Below are 27,211 nucleotides of genomic sequence, written 5' to 3' on the forward strand. Positions count from 1 at the left end.
GTATCATTAAGCCAAAACAAAACTTTAAATGTGTTTGAGGTATGTTGTGTCCATACTATGTGGAAAGATCTCCCCCCCCCCCATTTAATAGGAATAGTTGGGATTTCTTTATACTTTGTGTCAGAGGAACTCAAAAGTCGTTCATGCAGTATTCTTGTTATCCTCCTATGAGGCACTGATGGCCAGGGGGGCTGTACCAGAAGCTTCAGCTAGGAGTAGATGTGGGGGAGAAAGACAGTTTGGAAAACTGCCAGATTTGTCTCTAGAGAAGCCTTGAGCATCCTCTTGTTCCCTCATAGTTCACATGTCCTTGTTTGCCTGAGATAGTCCTGATTTACACCTGCTGTCCTAACAGAATGATTTAAAGCACCCTCTTTCACTTGACAAGTGTTCTAGAATGAGAAATAAATTGTATGATTAGCTGAGCCATGGCGTCTTTCTACCACAAGGTGGCAGCATCTACCCACAGTTGAAGAAAGGACTGCAGCTTGTGGGATCTTCCAGTTTTTGCAACAGAGAAAGGGGCCCCTTCACTAACCAGGACAGGGCTGGAAATAAAGCACCAGATCTAACGAAGTGAGGGTGCCTGAGAACGCAAGGATCTGGAAGGGGGTCACCTTGTCCATCTCCTGCGGTGAGGCAGATGGCACAACCAGACCTGGCAGCTGAGAGAAGCTGTCCTCAGGGTGGGGCCTCTCTCAACATGTAAAATTAGACCTGGTTCAAGCATCTTCTGTGTGACACCCATGGAAGGGTCCTGTCCACCAGCCGCTTCTGAGATCCTCACCTACACTAGTCCTTGCACTGCAGGTACCGACTGCTTAGGTATGTCTAACCGATCCGCAAAAAAGGTGTGTTTTTTTTCCAGATGGTACTTTGTCAGCTCTTTTCTTTTTCATTCCTTGTTGCTGGGTTGAATTTTATCCCAAAACACATAGTTGAAGTCCTAACCCCCAGCATCTCAGAATGGCCTTACTGAAAATCGGGTCACTAAAGATGCAATTATTTAAGACAAGGCTATACAGAGTAGAGTGGGTCTTTAAGCCCATATCACTGGTGTTGGATAAGAAGAGAAGAGATGTGGACTGGAGGATGCCACAGGTCAGGGAATTCCTGGGGGTACAAGGGCTGAAAGAGGCAAAGACAAATCTAGAGGCTTCAGAGGGATCACAGCCCTGCTGACACTTTGATCTTGGCCTTCCCGCCTCCAGCACTATGAGAACGTAAATTTCCATTGTTTTCAGCCACTGATTTGTGGCTCTTCCTTACAGCAGCCCCGGGAAACTGAGGCCCTCCATCTAACAGTGACAGGTCCTGATGTATTAGTGCCTCTCGATGCATAACAAGACTACCACATGTTTACCAGCTCAGAGCACCCACATTTTTTATCTCATGATTTCTTTGGATCCAGAACCCCAGCACGGCTTAGCTGTGTTCTCCACCAGGCTGCGGCCAAGGTGTCGGCCAGGCTGGGGTCTCACCCAAGAGTGCAGTCGGGAAGGCTCCCCTGCCAGGTTTATATGACTACGGGTAGGACGCAGGTCCTCATGGGTTGCTGGCCTGGCAGCCTTGGCTCCTTGCTGTAGGCCTAAAGGACCTGCATTTCCTCGCTACACGGTCCTCCCCACAGAGCAACTCACATGACAGCTGGCTTCAGCAAAGCCGGCACGGGACAGAGTCCCCCGCAGGGTGGCATGACTACCTTTTGCCTCTTAATCACAGACATGACTTCTCATTCTCTTTACCATACTGAGTGGGCAAGACTAAGTCACACATCGCACCCACACCTGAGAAATAAGCGTGAACGACAGGAGCCACACTCCATAAGGGGGGGAGGGGACAACACATCCCCCGAGGATTAGGGTTCCAGGCCAGATTTCCAGGCTCTCAGTCTCCCCAGCAATTTCTAGTCATTTCCTCCCCATACACCCAAAAGATAAAACAGTAATTCTTCCTCCCCATTCTTAGGTTGGAAGTATCTTCTCACTGGTTCATGAGGGGACCCCCTCCCCAACTGTCCCCCTTTGTCCTGCTGCCAGTTGGACCATGGCATAGAAGGAGGCCCTTCCACCCTGGGGCAGGACAGAGGGTGTACGCTGCAAACAGGTGGTCCCAGGCAAGGGCCAGCTGTGCCCTTCCCCAGTCTGAGGGCTACCATCGCCCCTTGAGCAGGAATGAGCTCACTGGCTTTTCCTTCCCCCTGCTGCTGGGCTCAGGGTCAGCCCCTCTTTCGAGCAGCAAAGTGTCCTCCTGACAGTCCCATCTTCCTCTGCAGCAAGGCCAGGGCCACCTGACTAGGAGAAGCCAAGTATGTTTGGTGTGACGCTTCCGGGATGAAGAAATTAAAAGCCAGGGTGCCTCCTCTGTCCCTTCCTTCCCAACTCAGCAAACTTGGAGGCCACGTGTCAAGAGGGCAGTGCCACAAAGGAAAGCGAGCTTGGTTCCTGTGAGGTGGCTCTTCTCGGGACAGAGCTCTAACCCTACCCCATGTAGAGCGCCCCTTGAAAAATAAAGTCTTCTGTATTAAAGCCACTTAGATTTTTGAATTTGCCTGTTGCATCAGTCTGGCAATAAGTAGCCTACCCTGTCACCTTTGTTTGGTTTTTTTCATTGGTCCCTAGGCCAAATGTTGCCAAGAGAAACCCAGCCAAGCATATGTGAAGTCTTCAGGCCCTGTGCTGGGATCAAGAGATAGCCACTCGGCTAGTACCACTGACTGCTGATTCTTTTCTCTGTCACTTACAAGCTGAGTGACCTTGGGAAGACCAGTTAACCTCTGTGCCTCACTTTCCATACCTGTAAAATGAGTTCTACTAGTACCTTCTCATATGGTTTTTGTGAAGAGTTAATGTGTAGAACACAGAAGCAGTGAAACAGTTCCTACCTCGTTATCCATTTTATTGGTTGGTATGCATTCTGGGGCACTGGGAGGCACTCACTTGAACCTTATCCTCAACCTGTCAGCACAGGATCCTGGGGGCTTCTTTTAGCCAGGAAAAGGAGAAGTCCCATTTTCTCCAAAACAAATCCTCCCCTTAAATTCTTCCCTCTTCAACTGTCGCCTCTTTCAGGCTATTATCTTCCTTTTCTTAACACTAGAGGGTGCTTCACAATTGACACCATCCAAAACGCCAAGGGTCCCCAAACTTTTTACTCAGGGGGCCAGTTCACTGTCCCTCAGACTGTTGGAGGGCCGGACTATAAAAAAAAACTATGAACAAATCCCTATGCACACTGCACATATCCTATTTTAAAGTAAAAAAACAAAACAGGAACAAATACAATATTTAAAAATAAAGAACAAGTAAATTTAAATCAACAAACTGACCAGTATTGCAATGGAAACTATGGGCCTGCTTTTGGCTAATGAGATGGTCAATGTGCTCCTCTTACTGACCGCCGATGAAAGAGGTGCCCCCTCCGGAGGTGTGGCGGGGGCCAGATAAATGGCCTCAGGGGGCCGCATGCAGCCCGCGGGCCGTAGTTTGGGGACCCCTACAAAACGCCTTGCAGATTTTCCCTCAGTCCAGCGGGCAACTGGCAGGGGCCAGGCAGGTGGCCCAACTTAAACTCGGAGAGTATCACTTGGAACAAGGAGGTGGGCTGCTCGTTCATCAGAACAACCACCACTCTTAAGTGTTGCTAGCATAGTCTGCTATTCAGACCTGTCCTGGACCACTTCCTTAGAGATCTATTCTTTTCCTTCTTAATAAAAAACATTTGTAATTATATGCTTGTTTCTATACTGATCAGTTTAATATACCTCTCCCTCCACCAGACTATAAGTTCCATGAAAGATGGGCATGCATGTTTTGTTCACTATGTATTTCCAGCACTCTGCGTAGTGTCTGGTGTATGTGTTCTTGGTAAATGCCTAAGGATTCATTAAATTAATCCTTCCATTTCTTCTCACACCGTCTTTCCACACACCTACCCCCCCGCCCCGGACATCAACCTGACCTGGTCCTACTCATTACTGCCATCTCAACTTCCTCACTATCTTTGATTATTGTCACAATTTCCTGACTGGTTTTGATTTTTCCAAATGTTTGCTCTGCAATACATTTTGTCACTCCACTACTTTGCTCAATAAAGCATTAGCCACAGGTTTCGTTCCCAACTGCTTTTAAGACATACAGCAAACAAATTAATCTAGAAGGGAGCAACTTAGAGGGTGGGGTAGGGGAAGGGACTTCCCTGTGGTTCCAACATCCTCATCTGTATATAGTGGAGATAGTAACACTGACTTAGAAGGTATTACGATGCTTAAATGAAATTGTGGACTGGCAGAAAATAGGCATTTGATAAAGGACGCGTGTTTGCATCAGTAACAGTCTATGATTTTAGTCCAAAGTAGTGAGGACTGTTCAGGTGAGAAACAGAAGACTCTAGTGGACTAGTTCAGTGGTCGGCAAACTCATTAGTCAACAGAGCCAAATATCAACAGTACAACGATTAAAATTTCTTTGAAGAGCCAAATTTTTTAAACTTAAACTATATAGCAGGGGTCAGGAAGCTTTTCGGCTGAGAGAGCCATGAATGCCACTTATTTTAAAAATGTAATTCTGTGAGCACCATACAACGACCCGTGTACGTTAAGCATTATCCAATAAAAATTTGATGTTGTCCCGGAGGACAGCTGTGATTGGCTCCAGCCACCCGCAACCATGAACATGAGCGGTAGGAAGTGAATGGGTTGTAATACATGAGAATGTTTTGTATTTTTAACGTTATTATTTTTTTTTTATTAAAGATTTGTCTGCAAGCCAGATGCAGCCATCAAAAGAGCCACATCTGGCTCCTGATCCATAAGTTCCCGACCCCTGCTGTATAGGTAGGTACATTGTTATTAACTTAATTAGGGTACTCCTAAGCTGGCCTTTGCGTCCGCATGTGGTATTTTGTGGGAGAGCCACACTCAAGGGGCCAAAGAGCCGCAGGTGGCTCGTGAGCCACGGTTTGCCAACCACTGGCAAAGGCCACTGAGGGAGGCGAGAGTGCATTTAATATGTCTCTTTCTAGAAAGCATAGTAAGCATTACCAATAGGTAAGAATTTGACGTCATTGGATGTACTGCAATTAAAATTAGAAATATTTGAAAATGAAAATGATTTTGTGTAAATTCACTGTCACAAATGAGGTGAAATGCACCTTTTTAAAGAAGTCTTGGAAGACATCTTGCATCAAGTAAATATTGAATTAGATCACGTCTAAGGTCCCATAAACTCTGTGATTTTATGAGAATTTATGATTTCATGAGAATCTTTTCCTAACTTCTTTGGCCCGTTCGAATATTCTCACTCTTTTGAGGTCTTATTTTTTGGAGTGTGTAAGTTTGTGTTGATTTGATATTTGAGTTTTCATGTTTTCTTCCACAATTAGGTAGTACTTTTACCTTGCTGTTCTCTCCCTGGTGCACCCAGCATTGTGCTGGGATCACTGGGTGCTCAATACCGAGTTATTAGGGGGGAAGGGGGGCCCAACCAGGTCTCTGTTTTAGAGAGAGAAGTGCCTATGTTTTTTATGCTAAGTAGGTGTGGCTGCGGGGTTCCTTCCCCTTCTCTCCTTGGGGCTAACCTCAGCTTCATAAATTGAGCAGTTAAGGAGGAAATAACCTTAGGAACATTGGGGAGTCTATAAATCAGCTGTGAAATGCCCAGTGAAGCCTCCTTATTTTCTTAGGCATCTCCATGTAGAAGCCATGAAAGGGAGTGGGGTGAGGAATGAAAGATTAAGGGCAATGCTCTCTGCAGATAATTCGCCTCCCCAAATTAAGTAATTTTGTCATTATAGAGCTTAAAAGGTGATAGTGTGAACACAGGCTGTATTTAGAACTTAAGTGGAAATGAATTTCCTCACCATTACGGAGGCTGTCACGTTGTAGCAAATCTGGAGACTGAATACATCTGCTTGTTTCAATATTTGGTGGGAAAATAGTCCTTAGGAACCCCTCGTTTTCAGCTCCTGTGAGGTTTCAGGCAAGCTGGGCAAGTCATTACCAATCTGTAAAAAAAAAAAAAAAAAAAAAAAAAAGCTGAATCAGCCCTATTTCACACACATATAAAGGCTTAAGTCCAAAGAGAATGGAGACATTTTGAGGGTAAATGGGACTTTAGAGCTTAGAATTTGTCATCTGGATAGATGACCCATCCCCAAATTTTTAACTTTCAGATTCTTCTAAAAATCTCTGACATACAGAATGGGCTCACCTTTCCCTTTTAAAAGCCCCCTCCCCCCTCTCTCTCCCGGAACTCCCACCTCCACTTTGCTTGAAGACATTACAGAGACTTCTCCCTCCATCTCCTCTCCTAATAACTAGGCTGGTAACTAGGGCTAAGTCCCAGCATAATTTAGCTGGGATGCTCTGGACCTGATAATGGAGGAAAAAGAATAGACCTTGAATGAGCTGTGAGTTGTAGCGAGCAGGTGCCAGCCCAGGTCAGAGGAGCTCCTGCAGGACCAGGCTGACACATAAGACAGGACAGGGGAGAGTGTATTGGTTTGGGAGCACTCTCCAAGGATTTAACCCCCTAGAAGATGACTTTGCTGTTCAAATGGCTCCAAGAAATAGGAAAAAGGTGAGTTGAAACACCAGTGTGGCCCCAACAGGCCATGGAGAAGAAATGGAAAGGCTTGGGAAGCGAGTGTGCCAGGGTGGACATCCTACCGGGAGGCTGGGCGACCTACCAGGTGACTCTGCTCCATAGAAATTACCCAGGAAACGCACCATTCACAGAAGCTAAAGAAAGTGAGCTAGAGAGGTGGACACCAGCCTCACCAGAAAGGTCAGCTGGGGGTCTCCTCCGTGAGCCAGGGCTGGTGGTAGATAAGGTGGGTAGAGACTTTGCTCAGTGACACCAATGGTGATGACAGTCCCAAAACCAAGGAGCCAGGTGGATACAGTTATGATTAACATCAGGGTTAGAGTAGCAGTCAAAAGGGCGATAACTGAGAGAACATGGTGTCTCTAGAGGCAAAATAGACAACCAACCAATAAGGTATTTAGAAGTAAAGAATGAATGACAAGGAGTTGAAAGGCAGTAGCCCCAATAAAATGTCATGATTCCTTGACTGTTTTCTGAACCTGAGCCAGCTTTGGTTTTGTTTGTTTGTTTGTTTGTTTGTTTTGTTTTTGAGAGAGGGACAGACAGACAGGAAGGGAGAGAGATGAGAAGCATCAGTTCTTCGTTGTGGCTCCTTAGTTGTTCCTTGATTGCTTTCTCATAGGTGCTCTGACTGGGGGGCTACAGCAGAGCGAGTGACCCCTTGCTCAAGCCAGCAATCTTGGGGTCATGTCTATGATCCCATACTCAAGCCAGTGACCCCACACTCAAGCTGGTGAGCCCGTGCTCAAGCCGGATGAGCCCGCATGGACCTGAGCCAGTTTTCAGACTCACTGCACCAGATCCACAGAAGAAAGCCCCCCGCCACACACAGGAAACTTACACACTAATGATTCTATAAGTCCTTCTGAGAGGAAGCCGTGGTCATTTATTTGGGTAACAGTACACTGGGGGAAAAAGCAATTCCCAAGTATACCGAGGACTGTTAGACACAGGGTCCAAGCTGATATGATACTCAGAGAACCAGATCATCATCATGGCCCTTTCTTCTGGCTAGTGGGACATCTGGGGCCAGCTAATAAAGTCCTGACCAAAGTCTGGCTTATAATGTGCCCAGTGGGTCTGCAGATACACCCAGTGGTCATTTCTCCAGTTCCTAAATGTGTAATTGGGGCTAATATGCTTGTTAGTTGGATCACTGGGTTTCAGGCATGTAGGTTAAAAGCTATCATAATGGAAAGGGAAGGCCAGGAGGAAGCCACTGAAACTGCCTCACCCCGGCCAAGATAATAAATACAAACAATATCGCATGGTGGGGGAATCGTTGATGTTAGTACCACCCTTGAGGAGCTGAAAGATGCAAAGTGATGATTGCCATAATATCTCCGTTCAGTTCAATTGCTGGCTCCTGCAGAAACCTAGGGCGCCTTGGGGGGGTGACAACAGATGAGTGCCAACGAGCCAATATTAGCCGTAATTCCAGCCACTGTATCTCTTTATCCACTACAGTCAGCCCTCCCATCTGCGGTTTCACTTTCCACAGTTTCAGTCACCCAAAGTCAAACTCAGTCCAAAAATATTAAATGGAAAATTCTAGAAAGGAATAATTTATACGTTTTAAACTACGCTTCATTCTAAGGAGTGCGATGAGATCTCAGACCTTCCCGTGCCCTCCGGCCCAGGAAGTGAATCATCCCTCTGTCCGGCATCTCCACACCGTCATGTTCCTGCTCATAAGTCACTTGGAAGCTGGTGGGTCACCAGAGGGACTGTCACAGTCTCACAGGGCTTGTGTCCAGGTAGCCTTTATTGACTTTATAATGGCCTCCAAGGACGAGAGCGGTGATGCTGGCAATCACAGATTTGCCACAGGGAAGATGTAAAGTGCCTCCTTTAAGCAAAAAGGAGCTTACAGTACGATAAGATATTTTGGGAGAGAATGACCACATTCACGCAGCACTTATTACAGTATATGGTTATTCTTGCTCCAAGTTTATTACTTGTTATGGTGTTAATCTCTTACTATGCTTAATTTATAAATTAAATTTTTTTTTGTCGGTGTATGTATAGGGAAAAACTTAGTATATATGTATGGTTTGGTAGTGTCCGTGGTTTGGGGCATCCACTGGGGGTCTTGGGATGTACCCGCCCCCCCTGCAGACAGGGGACAGGGCCACCGCTCAGCAGATTGACATGGCCTGGAGCACAGAGTATGCCCTCGATTTGGTGAATTCATTCTTTGCTATTCCCCTCAGAGAAGATGAGAGACCATTTATTTGCATTTATACGGGTGAATAACAACATATAGTTACAGTTTTGTCCCAGGGCTGTGTTACCTCCCCTGCCTTCTGTCACATTAGCCCAAAGGGATCTGGACCATCTGGACATCCTGAAGAATGCCACATTGATCCATTAAATATGATGTTATGCTAATCCGGCCCTGTGAGCAAGACATGGCTAGCGCGTTGGAGGCCTTAGTAAGACGCTCCTGCTTCAGAGGATGGGAGAGAAACCTTGAGCAGATTCAAGGGACTGCTCTATCAGCCATATTTATTGTTAGAGGCCCAGTGGTCAGGGGTCCACCAGGAAATCTCACCCCAAATCAAAGACAAGCCATTACACATGACACCTCCCACTACAGTGAAGGAAATAACACACCTGATAGGCCTCTTTGGTCCTGGAGGCAGATAGTCCACACCTAGGAATACTGTTCTAGTCCACACAGCAGGTGGCAGGGGAGGCATGTACCTCTGAGCAGGGCCCGGAGCCCTGCCGCAGGCCCAGGCTGAGACATAGCAGCCAGCCTGCCCCTTCGTATCACAGGCATGGGTGTTGGGGGAAGATGCTGTGTAGTACTATGGCAAGCTTCAGGGGAAGAATTCCAACCTAGTCACACAGCACCCTGTGGTCCCTCTGCAGGGCCATGTCACCTGCAAGGGAGAGTCATGCGTCTTTTGAGAAACAACTCCGGGCCTGATACTGAGCCCTGGCAGAGGAGAACATAGGATACCAGATGAGTCGGCATCTAGAACTGTTCGTCATGAGCTGAGAGCTGTCACACCCACTGAGTCATAAGGCCAGGTAGGCCAGCAGCAGTCAGTCATAAATTGGAGGTGGTAGAGCTGAGACGAGCATGAGAAGGACCTGAGGACACAAGCAAGCCACGTGAGCACATGGCCAGCCCCCCACGTCACCTCCACAGTTGCCCCAGTGCCCCTCACTGGGCCACAAGCTCACAAGGGCCACGCAGGGGCCTCCTATAACCACACAGCAGAAGAAGGCAAAACCCAGCTTTGTTTACAGATGAGCTGGTTTAATTTGTGGGTTCATGCTAAAAGTGAACAGTAGGTGTGTTACAAGGAGTGACCTTGAAAAACAGTGGCAAAAGAAAAAGCCTTTCAATAGGCAGGATCTGGGGCAGCACACCTGGTCATCCACTTTGTGTAAAAGGAAAATGGCCTGATTTGCGCATACACGAAGGCCTGGATGGAGAAAGACAGAAATTGGTTAGAGGAAAGTGGACAGACGTGGGAGTGAGTGGCAGGAACTGTGAAACTCTTCATATTATATGCTAACGCCCACTAGAGAGTATACTCCATGGAAGAGACATTAAATTACCAAGCAGACAGAATGACGTGGCCATCTGACATCAGCCCACTCCATCGGGCACTATGGCGCTGACACAATGGACACATGAGGGAAGCAGCCGCAGTTACCGGGTACAGGGATGGGGCTACTCAGGGCTCCTGCAAAGAGCACAAGCTCCCACTAACCCAGTCTGGCTTTAGCCGTGTTGTTAATGAACATCCAACTTGTCCGCAACAGGGAACACCAGGTACCCCACATGTTCCCATCACTCAGGGAGACTCACTGCCCTCTTGGTGGCTAGAAAATTATTTGGAGCCTCTTCTATCCTGCAAGACCCAATGACTTATTATCAAGGGTAATGTCTATTCTAAATAGCATAATAACCAGATAATCCCAATCAGTAAGAAATGCATTTCTTTCCTTCCCAGACTCAAGCCACTTCACAGAGATTACGCTAAGAGCTCTTGACCATGTTTTTCCATAGCAATCATGCCAACATGCTAAGCTGAGTTACAGTGTTAGACAATGTACTCCTATGTTCTAGAAAATGATCCCCTGGGATTCTTTACTTGGTGCTTTGCCAGCAGTATGGACATGAACATGAACCATCTTACACTCCCCTGACACCTTTGGAAAGTTTTCTGTGTTTGGAGGGGTTTAATGTTGCTGGATTGCAATCTTTGCTGTCAGCCACATGATGGTTGAGGTTGTAAAAACCTCTAAATGCCATTATATAGCAGTCTTCTCTTATCCATAAAGGAATATACTCCAAGACCCTGAGTGGATGCCTGAAACCATGTATAGTACCAAACCATATATATATATATATATATATATATATATATATATATATATATATATATTTATGATAAATATTAATTTATAAATTAAGCACAGGAAGAGATTAACAGTAATAACTGATAATAAAATAGAACAATTAGAACAAATTACTATAATAAGAGTTTTGTGAATGTGGTCTCTATTGTAAAGCATTTACCCTACTTCTTTTTGTCATAATGTGAGATGACATAATACATATGTGAGGAGATAAAGTGAGGTGAATGACATAGGCATGCTGACAGCATTAGGCTCTGTGGGGGTTCCTTGAACACAAGCACTTTGACACCTCAACAGTCAATCTAATAACCAAGATGGCCGCTCCTAAGTGACTGATGGGACGGGAGTGTCGGCAGCATGGTGACGCTGGACAAAGGGATGATTCATGTCTCATCTGGGGCAGAGCAGGACAGTGCAAGATTTCATTGCACTACTCAGAATGGTGCACAAAATAAAATGTATAAATTGTCTAGTTCTGAAATTTCCCACTTAATATTTTCAGACCATAGTTGACTACAGATAACTGAATCCCAGAAAGTAAAATCGCAGATGGGGGGTAGAGTGGGGGGGGGGAACTACAGTAAAATAATTATTTGTGCTATACAAATATATACTTTCTTCTGTTATCATTTGGAGAGTTTCTAAGTAAATGGTCAAGGACTTGTAGTAATCCAAGTGTTTTTAAACAATGTTTTCTTCAGCATTCAGTATTCTGACCAGAGCTGTGGTGAGGAAGAGAAAGAGGGGATGCGTCTCTCCCACATACAACAGGGATAGAAAAAGCTCACATGTGTGGGCAGTGTAAGCAGAAAACAGCAATGATGTCTAAGGAGGAGTGTAAGCCTTGACTACCAGCCACGTGGATGCACAAAACATCTCTGTCCATTGCTCTTAATTACTCACTAGAACACATTTATAAAAAATAAAAGTGAAGTGGTTACCAGGAGGAGGGAGATGTGGGGGAGGAGGTATGGAAGAGGGGTATGGAGGAAGGGTATAAAGAAGGACAAATATAAGGTGACAGAAAATGACTTGACTTTGGGTGATGGGTATACAACATAATCAACCATTCAAATGCTATAGAAATGTTTACCTGAAACCTATGAACTCTTATTGATCAATATCACCCTGTTAAATTTAATTTTCTAAATAAAATTAAGCCCTAGCCAGCTGGCTCAGTGGTAGAGCATCGGCTCGGCATGTGGAAGTCCCGGGTTCAGTTCCCGGCCAGGGCACATGGAGAAGCACCCATCTGCTGCTCCACCCTTCCCCTTCTTCTTTCTCTCTATCTCTCTCTTCCCCTCCTGCAGCCAAGGCTCCATTGGAGCAAAGTTGGCCTGGGCGCTGAGGTTGGCTCAATGGCCTCCGCCTCAGGCGCTACAATGGTTCCAATTGCAACGGAGCAATGCCCCAGATGGGCAGAGCATCACCCCCTGGTGGGCAAGCCAGGTGGCTCCCAGTTGGGTGCATGTGTGAGTCTGTCTCTCTGCCTCCCCGCATCTCACTTCAGAAAAATACAAAAAAAAAATAAAAATTAAAAAAATTAAAAAAGAAAACATGTTTTGGAAAGAAAAGAGATCAATACGAATTGTTTTATAGTACAACTGGCTTTCCTTGCATTGGTTAGTTTTTTGCTTGCTGATTTTGACTCTTGTGTGTCTATTTGCCAAATAAAATCCTTTGCTGAAACTGAGATGCTGGGGGTGGAGGGAGTGACTAAAGTTCTTCCTAAATCTGACATTTGGTTTATGTAACATTTAGCCTTTTCTTGGAGTCTGGGACCCGAAATCAGAAGATCACAGTGTCACGAAGCTATGTACGAGGCCCCCTGTGGCTCTGTGCTGGGCAAGGGAGTCCAGTTCACGAAGGAGCCAGACAGGCTGCTATCCCCCAGGAAGCTCCAGCGAGGGGCCGCCTGGGGCTCTGGGACGGAGCTCTGAAAGCTGGAGGGGCCGCCCGGGCTCTGAGACGGAGCTCTGAAAGCTGGAGGGGCCGCCCGGGCTCTGGGACAGAGCCCTGAAAGCTGGAGGGACCGCCCGGGCTCTGCGACGGAGCTCTGAAAGCTGGAGGGGCCGCCTGACCTGTGGTGGCGCAGTGGATAAAGCGTCGACCTGGAAATGCTGAGGTCGCCGGTTCGAAACCCTGGGCTTGCCTGGTCAAGGCACATATGGGAGTTGATGCTTCCAGCTCCTCCCCCCTGTCTCTCTCTCCTCTCTCTCTCTCTCTCTCTCTCTCTCTCTCTCTCTGTCTGTCTCTCCCTCTCTCTCTCCTCTCTAAAATGAATAAATAAAAAAAAAAAAAATTAAAAAAAAAAAAAAAAGCCCGGACTCTGGGACGGAGCTCTGAAAGCTGGAGGGGCCGCCCGGGCTCTGGGACGGAGCTCTGAAAGCTGGAGGGGCCGCCCGGGCTCTGGGACGGAGCTCTGAAAGCTGGAGGGGCCGCCCGGGCTCTGGGACGGAGCTCTGAAAGCTGGAGGGGCCGCCCGGGCTCTGGGACGGAGCTCTGAAAGCTGGAGGGGCCGCCCGGACTCTGGGGCGGAGCTCTGAAAGCTGGCCAGTGCTTTACAACTAGCCGGATTTTCCTATAATTTATGTTTTCAGTAATCAGAAAGACTTCAAAGTGTCCAAAAAGAAACAAAATAGAAAATATATCCTTAAGGATCTAGAATGACTGCATTGTTTATAAAATAATACAAATTTGATACATATTTATTTTCAAATACAAAATTAATTCAGATATGTTTGAAATTGATTATTTTTTTTGAAGGTTTGATCATTATAAGACACCAGCTCCCAGTTGCTGAAAGCTAAGCTGTTACTATTATCAGCTAATGTTTTCTGAGAAATCACAACTCACTTTGAATTACATAGATTATCAGATTTAATTCACATAATAACTTTATGAGGTAAGTGCTATTATCTCTCAATTCACAGATTAGGAAAACGATGTTTAAAGAGGGTAAGTAATCTGGCTCATATCACTTTCTCAGTTAAAAGTAGGGTTGGGATATTAACTGGGAGGGAGTCTGACTCCAAAGTCTATGTGATCAACTGATCAACTGGAAAGGCTATCCTGCTCCCTGGGGAGCTGGAAGGGGAGGCTCTAGCCAGGCATTAACCCTTTCTACCACATGTGCAGGGCTCATCCTATTCTAGAGACACCTCCGAAGGCAGGGCCACCATTTGCAGTTCTTCAGGGTGTGCGCTGTTCAGGCATGCCACCGCTAAGGGTTCGTGTTGTAGCCATGCTCTAACTCCCAGGGGAGACTACAGGTGCTTGTGAGGATACTGAGCTCCAGGACTGGCTTCCGACCGAGTCCTGGGACAGCAGCACACACAGCCGAGCACTGTCACCGGGCCACACACATGCACAAGGCTGTCTTGTCCCAGCCCAGGTGTCCTGAGCAGTTGCTCCTCCCTCACTTTTTGCTTTCAGTGACTCAAGTCCCACCCCCAACCTGTCTTCCAACCTGGAAGGGGCAAAGCGTGGAGAATTCATACTGCCACTATGGTTATTCAAGTCCTGAAACAATCTAGCAACTGAATTTCTTTTTCTTAAGGAAGAAGGGTTCTTTCTGATTGGCCCCAGGGTGTTACGCTGTCTGGCGGGGTCTCGGTGAGAGTCCTGAACTCTAGTCTGTGACAGCCGCATCCCCCGGAGCCCCTCAGTCGCCGAGTGCTTGGGCTGTACCAGGCATCCTAAGGTCAATTTAAAACCAGCAGAGCTAGGCAGATCACATCTTAGATGAGGAGAAAGCCCACCCATGAAAATATTTTCCAAAGAGAAATGTTGGGGGATTTTTTAAGTGTGTCATCCAGCAGGATAAATCACACTTAGTGTTGTCTTTCCATGGAAATCAAATCATTTACTGTTTGGGGCTTTGTCCAGGGCATGAATTAGTAACTAGCGGGCGAGCAGTTGACTGCAGTCAGTGACCCCAAGTGCCCTCCACGGGGGTGGAAGGGGCCAGGTCAGCTGGAAGGCACCGGCTGCCTGCCAGTCAGCAGGGGAATTCTCCCGAATTCTGTCTCCTGCCCAGGCCGTTGCATCACTTGTCCAGGAGAGGCCTGAGGGGGCTGGGCCAGCTGGGGCACCCTGAAAAGTTTGCGACCCTGGGCTGGAGGGGTAAGGGAGGTGGAAGGATGCGGACCAGTGTGTGTCCTTATAAACTACTGTCACCGCCCCAGGAGGAGTTCTGCAGGAATAAGTGACAGTGAGAACAACAAGGGACCAGGTCTGGCCCCCTCCTACATAAAATAAAACCCAAGGCCTGGGGCGAAGGGACTGGATGCAGTTGTGGGAGGTGAGAGGCAGGGCTTCGCCTTCAACTCCATCTTCGGAGCTGACTCCAGCTGCCTTCCAACACCCCCTCCGGCCTTCCCAGTCTCCAGGTCCAAAGAGAAGACACCAAAAGACGCCCAACCACCAGCATCTCACACAGAGAAAAAGGGAAGTCCAGGTGGACTTTATTTCTAGACTGAGATGGATGCAGGAGCCCCGGCTAAGCCTGAGGAGCAGAAGGTGAGATGAGGCTTTCTGCCAAGAGGCTGGGGTCTTGTCTCCGCCTGTGGGAGGTGGGAGGCGGGTCGCAGCAGAGGCTGCCACGCGTACATTCACGCGCTTTCCCCGGCGCGGCTGGGCTCCCCCACAACAGGCCAGGGGAGAGTCTGGAATTGAGGGCACAGCATCATCCTTCTACCTCCTTCCTCTCCCCAACCAACCGAGGGCATGATTCCTTAGTGGCCCCTGCGTAATTAAGAACCAACAAACACTAGAAAGTGAAGGAAACATGAAGATCATGTAGTCAAGCTCTTCCGTTGTAGGGGAGAGGAGAGGCATGGCTGAAGGTGGAACTTCCTTAATCCTGGTTCCCTTGGCTTATGTCCGCGCCACACTGGCTCCTTCCTCTCCTGTTTGCTGTCTCCGGGGCGGGAGGATACAAGTGGCACTCAGGAGGGCAGAAAGGATTTGGGGGTTCTACACCAGCCTGTGCTGACCCTGAAGTAGATGCTCTTCCCAGCAGGACCGAAGGACAAGAGAGGTTCTGAACGTGGCCCTCATCCCCTAAAATGCTGTGCACAGTAACAGAGGCCTGTGGCCCCAGGCTATGAGCTGGGGCTCTCTGCCCCTTGGAGAAAGGTTTTCTGAAGGTCACTGCAGGGTCAAAGACTTGGAGACATTGTGTTCCATGTTATCCTGCGGCTTCCAATCAAGGCCGATAACTCCCCGGACATTTTATCTCACACCCTGGGCTTCCGCATTGGCGCTCTAAGGCAGAGAGATGGCACCCTGCTGGACTTCTGAGGAAGTTGGCCATGTGGGGCAGAGATCTGGCTCCGATTTGTGCTGCATTAGCACTTAGCTCTTCGGAAAAACTAGCCCAGGGCCCTGGGCACCAGCCTCATAATTAGCCTGAACTTGGTCAATATTAATTAAACAATGAGTTAGGTACAGGCACACCTGGGAGAGGTGCCAGGGGAGGGCAGGAAGCCAGCAGCTCTGGAAGGCAGGGACGGCCTAAGGCTGGAATCATAGTGCCAAGACAGGGAAGGGGCTGAGGGGAGGGCACAGAGGGAGCCCCTGGACTTTTCCAAATCTGACTACTCTCGGGGCTCTACCTGGACAGAGCAGGCAGAGGCCTTGGCGGAGAGGGCGGGACAGAGCCAGCTGCACTGACAATAAATACCCACAGGTTCTACCTTCCTCTTGTTCTCTCCTCTCTCTTCCCTTCTTTTGTCTTTCAACTCCCACCCTTCCTTTCTTCTCTCCCTCCTCTTACTTTCTCTGACATCCTTCCTGCCTTCCATTCTCCTGTCTTCTCCTTCAGCCTGTGTCCCAGACTGGCCAGTAGCCCTGTGCGTCTCAGTCTTAGTTGTGGAAGGAGGCAGGTCCATGGGCCAGACCTCTGACCCTCACCACGTGTTCTTAACATTAGTGCAGTCTGTGTTCGAGTAGGAAGGAGAAAACAATGGCTCTTTAGTTTGCCTAATTTTTCATCTCTAGGTCCCGGAACTGCAAGCAGTAGGTAGATTCAAAGAGCAGATTTTTAATCAATAAAGAGCAGCCACAAAAACCCTACAGAGAATACAAAAGAAGTGCGATGTGCATTCTCTGCCTTTTCTATCAGCAGGCAATAAGAGACCACTGACTTGTGACCAGTATGGTGTCTATTAAGAGTGGCAGGGTCTCTTTCACAGTAGTGCACTGCGCTGGGTCCTGCTTCAGAGCCGGGAGCTGGGCCAGGAGACACACAGTCCTGTCTTCAGGGAGCTCCCAGGCCAGTGGGGGACCCCAGAGCAGGAAAGACAGGCGTGAACCGGGGGACAGGAAGGGCTTTCTAGAAGCTATGGAGAGAAAAAAAGAATAGGACCCTTATGCAGATGGCTGCTCGGGCTGAGAGTTAATTTTTAACTCCTTGTTACTGACCAGAGGCACATTCCCAGTGAAACAGAAAATTCCCTGGATGGAATCCTTTTCCTTTCAAACAAGAAGGGGTGAGGAGGGCAGGGGAAGGGAGCCGCTCTGTAGCAATGACACGTGGCTCTTCTGACGCAGCCTCACTGGTGTCAGTAACCCCGCATGGACTCTCTTTCTCTGAGGAGGAAACTAACCCCCTCCACAAGGCAGCCTTGCCTGGGTCCCATAGTGCCAGCTAAGGCTTAAACCCCCAGCATGTAGTCTATCCACAGCATGATGCCCCCCAACTCAGAGCTCCACACCGGTGAGTGGGTGCGGAGGCTGGAATCCCACAGAGGGTGTTGTACTTCTGCACACAGAAACCGCCAAGGTAGGAGACATGTTAGCCTTGGTGGCAGTGACCCAGGCTAAACATGCTTGCTTAGGAGTATGGAGAGTCCTGCTCTGTCAGAGAGGGTGGTCCCTGTCTCGCCCTCAGAGATACCCAAGCCAGCCCCAATGCAGAGCAGACAGAGACCCCCAAGCACAAAGCTGCTCGCCTCAGGCCCTTGCTGTTCCTCACTTGCTTCACACTCAGGCCTCTCCATTTACAGTGCGTTCTGCAGGTCGCCAACCAGAGGGAAGGATGGAAAATGCACATCGTCCTCCTGCTGTGCCTGCTGCAAGGTGAGTCCTAAAAAGCCCAGATGCAGAGTTTGCAAAACCAGACCGGAGCTTCCGGCTGCGAAGACCCGGCAGCGCCTCGGTCGCAGCGGCGCTCCCTCGGCCGTCCAGGCGCAGCCGTGGTTCTCCCCGGGGATCCGAGCTCGTGCAGCGGGTCCAGGGAGTGGTCAGACCTGAGCTCAGGGGGAATGAGAGAGCTGAGAGCTCACAGGAGAAGGAACGGGCCTGACTTGATGACTTCCAGAACATTCCCTCTTTAGCTGTTCCCTATTCTCTGCTCTCTTCCATTTAAGTAAATGACTGAAAGTCAGCTACATTTGCAAGATCAAAGTTCCAGGGTATGCAAAAGACCAGCATGGCTCATGACCACTTCCTCTAAAACCACTCAAGTGCCAGGCCCAGTACAAGGGACATACAGATGAAGACCCTGTGCTACTCTAACAGAATTCAGAGTCTACACAGAAACCAGATGAATAAATAAAAATTTTATCTATACATAATCTTAATTAGTCAACATTTACAGAGGGCCTACCATGTGCCAGACCCCCAGGACAGATGGACAAAGACTGGATCCCCACCCTAAAGGTCCTGGTGGTGTTTTGAGGTGAGGCTGGCCAGGTACATATCAGGCTTAAATAATCATGGTCCTGCTCTCCCCGGCGGGAGCCCAGCAGTGGGTAACTGCAGCCCCCTGCTCTCCCCGGTGGGAGCCCAGCAGTGGGTAACTGCAGCCCCCTGCTCTCCCCGGTGGGAGCCCAGCAGTGGGTAACTGCAGCCCCCCTGCTCTCCCCGGCGGGAGCCCAGCAGTGGGTAACTGCAGTCCCCCTGCTCTCCCCGGCGGGAGCCCAGCAGTGGGTAACTGCAGCCCCCCTGCTCTCCCCGGCGGGAGCCCAGCAGTGGGTAACTGCAGCCCCCCTGCTCTCCCCGGTGGGAGCCCAGCAGTGGGTAACTGCAGTGGGTAACTGCAGCCCCCCTGCTCTCCCCGGTGGGAGCCCAGCAGTGGGTAACTGCAGCCCCCCTGCTCTCCCCAGTGGGAGCTGAGCAGTGGGTAACTGCAGCCCCCATGCTCTCCCCGGTGGGAGCCCCCCTGCTCTCCCCGGTGGGAGCCCAGCAGTGGGTAACTGCAGCCCCCCTGCTCTCCCTGGTGGGAGCCCAGCAGTGGGTAACTGCAGCCCCCCTGCTCTCCCCGGTGGGAGCCCAGCAGTGGGTAACTGCAGCCCCCCTGCTCTCCCCGGTGGGAGCCCAGCAGTGGGTAACTGCAGCCCCCCTGCTCTCCCCGGTGGGAGCCCAGCAGTGGGTAACTGCAGCCCCCCTGCTCTCCCCGGTGGGAGCCCAGCAGTGGGTAACTGCAGCCCCCCTGCTCTCCCCGGTGGGAGCCCAGCAGTGGGTAACTGCAGCCCCCCTGCTCTCCCCGGTGGGAGCCCAGCAGTGGGTAACTGCAGCCCCCCTGCTCTCCCCGGCGGGAGCCGAGCAGTGGGTAACTGCAGCCCCCCTGCTCTCCCCAGCGGGAGCCCAGCAGTGGGTAACTGCAGCCCCACTGCTCTCCCCGGTGGGAGCCCAGCAATGGGTAACTGCAGCCTTCCTGCTCTCCCCAGCGGGAGCCGAGCAGTGGGTAACTGCTGGGAAATGCGGGTGAGGCGGAGCAGGGGCACCTCCTCCACTGAAGGGCAGATGATTTGCATCAGGGACCCCAGGTGGGCACCCCATCCATCCTAACTCACTATCCCTTTCTTTAATTCTCACAGAAGACTAATAAAAAAATTCCAACTATCTTAATTATATGTAACTAAGAGCTACTGACCAGTAATCCACCAAGTGAGTTAAGGTCAGTAAAATTTGGGTCTTATATTTTTATTTTGCACTGGGCCTTGTAAATTATATAACCAGTCCTGGCAATGGAATATTAAACTAAACTTTCTTGGATTCAGAGGCACTAAAGACATAGAACAAATTGATAAACGTTGAACCACTGTGCAGGAGTATGGAGAGAGATTGCACAGCCGGCTGTTCCCAAAGTAGTCCATCGTGTCACCATCTGAGGGTAGAAGAGCTCACTGTGGGAACCGCGTTAAGCCCTGTAAGAAGGGGCTTCTAGAAAGCCACTCAATAAGCGTGCCGTAGGTCCCGTTATCTTCTGACAGCAGGACAAGGGCATACTTCCTTTGACCAAATGTGGGACCTACAGAAAGGATCTGGCTTGGGGCCTTCACCAAGGGGGCCACCCAGAGCGGATTGTGGCCACAAAATGCACCAGATGGCCAGAAGTCATAAGCTTGATGGTGGTGGAGTCACAGGAAGCCAGCAGGAGGAGGGGCAGTTCTTACGAGGAGGGAAGCGCAGCCAGAGGCCACGGAAGGATCTGCCAGGCAACAGAGAAGGAAGTGGCCCTGGTCATCTGCCCTGCCGGGCGGGCACCAAGACCAACTCACCCCTGTGCCTCTCCCCTCTCTCTCTCCTCTATACCCAATCCAAGAGGAGCCTAAAACAGCAGTTTGGAGTAGAAAAGGGGGAAAAGCAAAGCAACAGACCCCAAACAGACCCCAACATGCCCTCTTTCTCCATGCAGTGACTGCACTCAACACTCCCCCTCCTTAGACGTTTTTTTCTCTGCTTGCAGCTGCAAACGCTCTGAAGGGGCCAAGGCTGGTGTCTGGGGAGCCTGGGGGCACTGTCACCATCCGGTGCCATTACACCCCCTCGCCCATCAATAGGCACCAGAGGAAGTACTGGTGCCGCCTCAGCTCCCTGACGTGGCTCTGTCACACCATTGTGTCCACCAACCACTACACTCACATTCGCTACAGTGGCCGCGTGGCTCTACTGGACTTCCCACACGGTGGTTTGTTTGTGGTGAGGCTGTCCCAGCTGTCCCCGGACGATGCCGGTTCCTACCGCTGTGGCATCGGAAACAGGAACAGCATACTCTTCTCCAACATAAAACTGACTGTCTCTGCAGGTATGAGCTTATGGGTGGTGGGTCAGAGTTGGTGAAGTGAATGCCAGGAACAGGATGTCCAAGAGGGCTTTCAGCAGGAGGGGGGTGAGGGGGCAAGGCAAGGACTTTAAGAAGAAGGCTTTCATATCTAAGAAACTACCTTCAGAAGGAAGGCAGATTATTAGGGAAAACTTCCCAACTGAATACACATCATTTAGCCCACCCATTCCCCCCAAGTGTGTGGTGTATACATTTCAATAGAGGTCCAAGAGGCTAATGAATCAGATAACGTGGCTGCTTAAGGTTGTGGTGTCTTTGTTCAGACAAGCAGAGCAAGTCAGGCAGGGCAGGACAGCTTTGAGACTGGGCTCCGCAGAAGGCTCGGAGCCTCAGCAGACACCTGACAGCTTACCAGGTCCATGCCTAAGTGGCAGGTTTCGGAGAACTGATCCGGAGTTGGACACCCAGAGTCTGAGGAAGGCTGTGACAGGCCAGTCTACAGGAGAGACAGCATGTCAGGGAGCAGGTGGGCGAGGGTGCCTGAGAGCAGGCTTGTTTTATTAGGTGGTGCTTGCTGTCTAACCACCTGCTAAGAAAGGCTGCTGTATTATGACTGGACCTCTTTCTTTCTTAGTTAATGATAGAACATGGTGGGTGGTGGGCATCTGGGACAGGGAGCAGTTGAGGGCCCTGGACAGCTTGGATAGAGAATATATGGACATAAAAGTGAAGAGAACACCATAAATGTCTATATTGTAACAGTCTAGAGAATACATCTGGTTCCCCCCAATTTTAATTTTATCCAACATGTTGGGCAAAGACTGTGCCACTTAGTGAGGTTGCATTCCGCGCAGCAAGCACTCTCAGCATGGCATCCTTTGCTCAACCGTGCGGGCAGTGGGGTAGCCTTCCCGTGTTTCCCTCTGCTGTCCACACAGGTCCTGCCGGCCCCGGCTCCAGCCCCAGCCCCAGAGCCAGCCCAGCTGCTAGTGAGCTCGTCAGGAGACCCTTTGGAACAGCCTCTCCAGCGGCCAACAGATGGACCCCAGCAACCACCCAGACAATAGAAAAACAGGGGACAGAACGAGACAGTGTTGCTCTGACACCAGGAATCAGCAAAAACACAGCTTCAGCTAAGGGAATGCAAAGCCCGGAAACCCTTGGGGTAGTAGCTGCAGGGACTGTTAGCCAGGTAGAGAGTGCCATCCTGCCGACCATCCTTATTCCAGAGAGTTCATCTTCAACAATCAGAGGCTTGTCCAATACGACAGAAGGTGCCTGGGTAGGGGAAACCAGAAGCTCAGTAGCAGACAGAGCCAGGGCCAGCTGGGAAGAGAGAGAGACAACTATGGAGGCCAGTAGGCCAAGAGAGGAAACAGAAAAGGTCAGAACATCACTGAATACCGACTGGACAGTCCTAGGGACCATTAGTCCATCACCCTTGGCCTCAGAAAAATGGGCATGGGAAACCCGCCAAGAAGCACAATTGGTTTCTAAGCCACAAACCCTCGGCTCCACTGAAGAAACTACTGGAGCTGCAGGTATGTGGACCTTGCAGCTCACCAGCACAGAGATGCCACCTGCTGAAGGCACCACTGAAGGGGACCTAGACATCCGTTCTGCAGACAGTGAGCTCCCATCACCACCAAGCCAGGCCCCGGAAGCAGGACCCCTAAGGCCACCAGGCAAGGGGTCCTCCGTGAAGAGGTAAACCCGCAGGCCCTTCTGCTGGGTGGGGTTCCACATCTGCCCTTTTTCCCTGGCACACCCCTCAATGAGCTGACCTCTCAGCCGTCCCCACCTACTCACTTCTCTACCTTTGTAACCACAGCACAGTGAAGGGCAAAGGGCATCAACCCAGCCTCCCTTCCTAATTTGAGGTTCATGCTAAAAATCTGAGTATTTTCACATGGTTTTCAAGCAAAAAATCTAAACAATGGAACTTCTGGGACTTTTTTTTCAAAAATGAGGAACAAAAGCTCCAGAGAGGAGAAGTGACTCACTGAAGCCACAAAGAAAGATTGTGGCAGAGCCAAATGCCAAGGGGAGAGTCCCTGACTTTCACCAATCCTCTCTCCCACTGTGACTCTGTAGAGGGGTCCACAGCAGGTGGGGGAGTTGGGAAAGGGAGTCAGGGCTCAGGAACCTGAAAACAGGGCTTCCGGTCCCAGTTCTGCCACTAACCCACCGTGGGAATGGGGGCAGCCAGCTCACCTTGGCCTCAGCTTCTGACCTGTAAAATGAGGGGGACGGCCAAAGGTCTACTGCCTCTCACTCAGCTCCCCCTCCCCTCGCTGCTGGTTTCCCCTCCCCACTCCTGCTTCTTGCACTACAGAGCTTCTTCAAAAGAGAAAAACATCACCCGGCTCCTGACTCCTGTCTCTACAGTGCTGCTGCCGCTTACACTCATGACTCTTGTTCTATTGCAAAGGAAGCTGCGGCTAAAGAGGACTTGTGAGTTGAGTTTCAGTAGCCCCAAGGTGAGGGTGGGGGTGGGGGGAGTGCTTGCTCCCATTTGACACCCTCAAGACTGGGTGGGGTCAGAGTTGGAGCCAGGACTTCCAGATGGAGAAGTGCTAAATTCTAGTCTGAGCCATTTAGCTATTCTTATCCTTGGTTTCCTTATCAAATGAGAAAATCATCTTTGAATTTATGTCTCAGTGGCATCCCAGAGCTTAAGGAGAAGCTCTTCTGAAGATGGGAAGGACCTGTGCTAGCCATAGGCTCATGAACCACATGAGCACCCCCAGCAGCAGACAGCAGGAGTGTAGGGCCCAGATGTGGGACCAAACTCCATCTGCACCCTCTGCATGGCTTAGCTGAAAGTCTTTTACAGCAACGTGGCCCAGGTTTAAATGTTCCTAAAATGAGTTTAAACTCCATGGCTTTTAAATCTGGTGAAGAAAGAGTGAGATTTTCTGGAAGCAAGTTGAGGAAGTTAAAATTCCTAGACCAAATCAAAGGGCTCAGTTGCAATTCTGTGTCAGAAAGTTCTGGAAGGCTTTTGGTAGGTGGCAGGGAGGGGTCTCGGGGAATCAAGTCCAGTATCCGATACCCTCACAGCGTGCTGTCTGTGCAGCACAGGAGACAGAAAAGGCAGCAGGAGTCACCTTGGTTCAGATGACACATTTCCGGGAGCTGAGCCTCCAGCCGGACCAGCTGCCCCACATGGAAAGGAAGATCCTCTGGGATGACTCTCCTCCTTCGCATGACACCATGGCTATCCCGGAGAGGGACCCTGGATCCTGAGGAAGAGAAGGATGAGCTGCTCAGTAGCAGAAGGTCACCATGGAGGAAGAACTAGGACCGAACACCACGACCCCTCTCACCCTTCCTCCGCCTGTACAAAAGGAAGTTAATGGAGTTGAGGCTGCATTAGGTGAAGCAAAGGCCAACCATCTTTGGTCCTACAATGGTCAAGAATTTGCTGGTCAAAGATGACAGTATGACTCAAAGAAGTCTTCAGGAAAGAATTTATTGAACACTAGTGGAGGTCACCTAGAAAAAGTGTGAAATTGCCATTCCCGGAAGTTCAAAAACCTAAGAGGCTTCCAATTGGTGTGGAAATTTACAAATTTCAACCCATCACTTCTAGCCCTCTTTTCTGTGACCCTCTTTTCTGACGTCTGTTAGCATTCAGCCACTGCACACATTGAGTTACATCCAGGTACACTAGTCTTGCCTTCTCAAGTAGATCCTAAGCTCCTTTAGGGCAATAATTGTGTTTTATCTCACTATGTCCCCAGAGAACTTCCAGTCTAGTAGGGCCTCCCATAAATATTTGTGACTGAATGGCTGACAGAAAGGACATGAGCTTAGTGGCCTCTGGGGACCCTGCTCACACAGGTGCTCTGACTCTCTTTATTCAGAGTCCCCTGGATGACTCCATAGGCAGGTGGTTTTACATAGAAACCAAAAAGACAGCCAGTCCTCAAATCATTTGGCCCATATTCATCGTGCCATAGTCCTTTTGACCCAGTCAAGATTTTCCGGGATTTTCCTAAATTCATGGAGGTGGAGGGTATTTTTCAGTAGATTCTCACCTTCTTCACAAAGCTTCTCTTGTTCAGCTGCTTATAAACCCTTGCTAGTAAGGATGTTGACGGAGCTAGAAAATGGGTGGTGGGCGATAAGAGAGATGGTGCCTGGTAGGCAGGCTAGACAGTTATCAGAGCAGGAAAAGGGAAAGAAAGGGGGGTATCTCACCCACTGAATGAGGGAGTCAGCAGTCTGAAGATCTGCCAAACCAAAATCGCCAGATGTTCCAGTGCCTTGAAACTCTGTGTGTCAGTCCCCATATCAGGGAAGGGGAACCTTAAAACCCTGCCTATTAGCCTTGAAGCTGAGAGTATATAACTCCTAAAACCCTAACAGGCAGGGCCCTCAGATGAGCTGAGTTGGCCCATTTGTGCCTTGTGCAACGTATATAGCTCTGCTTAATAAACTGCTTTCGTTGCTTGAATGTTGCAGGAAAAAAAACAAAACAAAAGAAAAATAACAATAAAACCCAACCTTTCACCTCACTCAGGACTGGCATTATCATCTTGTTGCCTGGCCCTTTTCCTCCCTTGGAAAGTAATAAATTCTTTTGCTTTAGCATTTCCACTCTTTGTGAATTCTTTTCTAACCCACCTCTCTGGCTACCTAACATTTTGGTGGCCCAGGGAGCTAAATTCTTCCCTTACCTTCTGGAGTTCCCAACCTGGGGAGCAGTGGGCAGTAGCAGCTTGTCCTAGGATTACTCCCCACCCCTGACCTACTCCCAGAAGGTCAGGATTTCCTTCAATTTTTCTACCTCTGACCTCACGGACAGCCTCCCTGATGTCCCTTCAGTGACCAACAATTGGTAAGTCCCACTGAATCCGGGGATGTTAACATCACTAGGTCAGAAGGGGTACTGCTTTCAGTTCGGGACTCATGGAGGACACTTCCTGACTGTTTCCCCTCTAGGCTCGACCTCGTCTAAGCTCAGGGACCCCTGACGCTAAGACAGCGTCTCCCAGTGTTGGTCTGTTCTGTGCCTCATGTATGCCTGAGCCAAGGTCAGACCTCTAGGTCATGTGAATCAGGAGTGTCCTGCTCAAACTCTCCGTCTCCTTGGATTGTTCCCATCCCTGAGATAGCCTCCTATTTTTACCTAGTTCTCATCATGGGCAACGCACAGGCAGCCTCACCTAAGGACTCCCCTTGGGATGTCTTTTGAAGAATCTGGTGGCTCTGGGACTTACCGACCTCAAGCCCAAGTGCTTGATTTTCTACTGCAACAAGAGCTGACCGTAGTATAAAGTAGGGGAGCAGGAGGTTTGGCCTGAGAACAGATCTCTTTGCCTGAAATTCCTTATGTCCTTGCATTCTTTAAACTTTTGTAATCCTGATCTTTGCTCCCTTGCCCACGTGCTTCTCCTAACATCTCTTCCCTTCTTCCTTCATCCCCAGCCCCCCATTCTACTCTTACAGATCTTTTTTTTTTCCTAGAGACAGAGAGTGGGATAGATAGGGACAGACAGACAGGAACACAGAGAGATGAGAAGCATCAATCATCAGTTTTTCATTGTGGCACTTTAGTTTTTCATTGACTGCTTTCTCATATGTGCCTTGACCATGGGCCTTCAGCAGATCGAGTAGCCCCTTGCTCAAGCCAGCGACCTTGGGTCCAAGCTAGAGAGCTCTGCTCAAACCAGATGAGCCCACGCTCAAGCTGGTGACCTTGAGGTCTCGAACCTGGGTCCTCCGCATCCCAATCCAACGTTCTATCCACTGTGCCACCACCTGGTCAGGCTACTCTTACAGATCTTAATATAGAGACTTTACTTGCAAATACTTAACAAAAATAGAAAGATTTAACTAAAAGTAATATCAACTTAAGGTAGCCAAAATGGAGCTCTTTTTATGCCTACACTAATTTTATTGGCATGCAAAGTTAAAAAACGCCAGCTCTAAAATAAAACTATTTAGCTGTACTGATTGTATATACTCTATAAAATAGTCTCATTCTTGTATTTAAATGCTCTGAACATTGTTGCTTGAAATTAAAATGTTTATGAAGTGCTCATTTAAATTTAAATAAAACAGAATTTTGGATCCTAAACTTGTTTTCTTATTCTGTAAGCTCTTGCCATGGTAATTGTTATGTTCTGTGTTCATTCTCTCCACTGTTGGGGGCCGAGTAGTAACTCTGCTATTAGGCTTGGTTCGATTTTATTTACGT

General features: G+C 49.2%; 1 protein-coding gene across 1 annotated transcript; it reads left to right on the top strand.

Moving 5' to 3' along the window:
• The first annotated feature begins 15,108 nt into the window (after window positions 1-15,108).
• FCAMR (Fc alpha and mu receptor) lies at window positions 15,109-24,795 on the top strand. The gene is made up of 6 exons (XM_066361880.1): window positions 15,109-15,509; window positions 17,999-18,071; window positions 20,686-21,024; window positions 21,942-22,710; window positions 23,339-23,457; window positions 24,083-24,795. Exons 1-6 carry the CDS (start codon window positions 15,471-15,473, stop codon window positions 24,250-24,252), a joined length of 1,509 nt encoding a protein of 502 aa, XP_066217977.1. The 5' UTR covers window positions 15,109-15,470; the 3' UTR covers window positions 24,253-24,795.
• The last annotated feature ends 2,416 nt before the right edge of the window (window positions 24,796-27,211 follow it).

The sequence above is a fragment of the Saccopteryx leptura genome, chromosome 2 (assembly GCF_036850995.1).
Source record: "Saccopteryx leptura isolate mSacLep1 chromosome 2, mSacLep1_pri_phased_curated, whole genome shotgun sequence".
Taxonomy (NCBI): domain Eukaryota; kingdom Metazoa; phylum Chordata; class Mammalia; order Chiroptera; family Emballonuridae; genus Saccopteryx; species Saccopteryx leptura.

Excerpts from the sequence above, each read along its gene's own strand:
- FCAMR (XM_066361880.1), top strand. The coding sequence starts at position 15,471 with ATGGATGCAGGAGCCCCGGCTAAGCCTGAGGAGCAGAAG. Across the intron at positions 18,072-20,685 it reads CCTGCTGTGCCTGCTGCAAG|CTGCAAACGCTCTGAAGGGG; the intron begins GTGAGTCCTAAA and ends CTCTGCTTGCAG. Across the intron at positions 23,458-24,082 it reads GCTGCGGCTAAAGAGGACTT|CACAGGAGACAGAAAAGGCA; the intron begins GTGAGTTGAGTT and ends CTGTCTGTGCAG.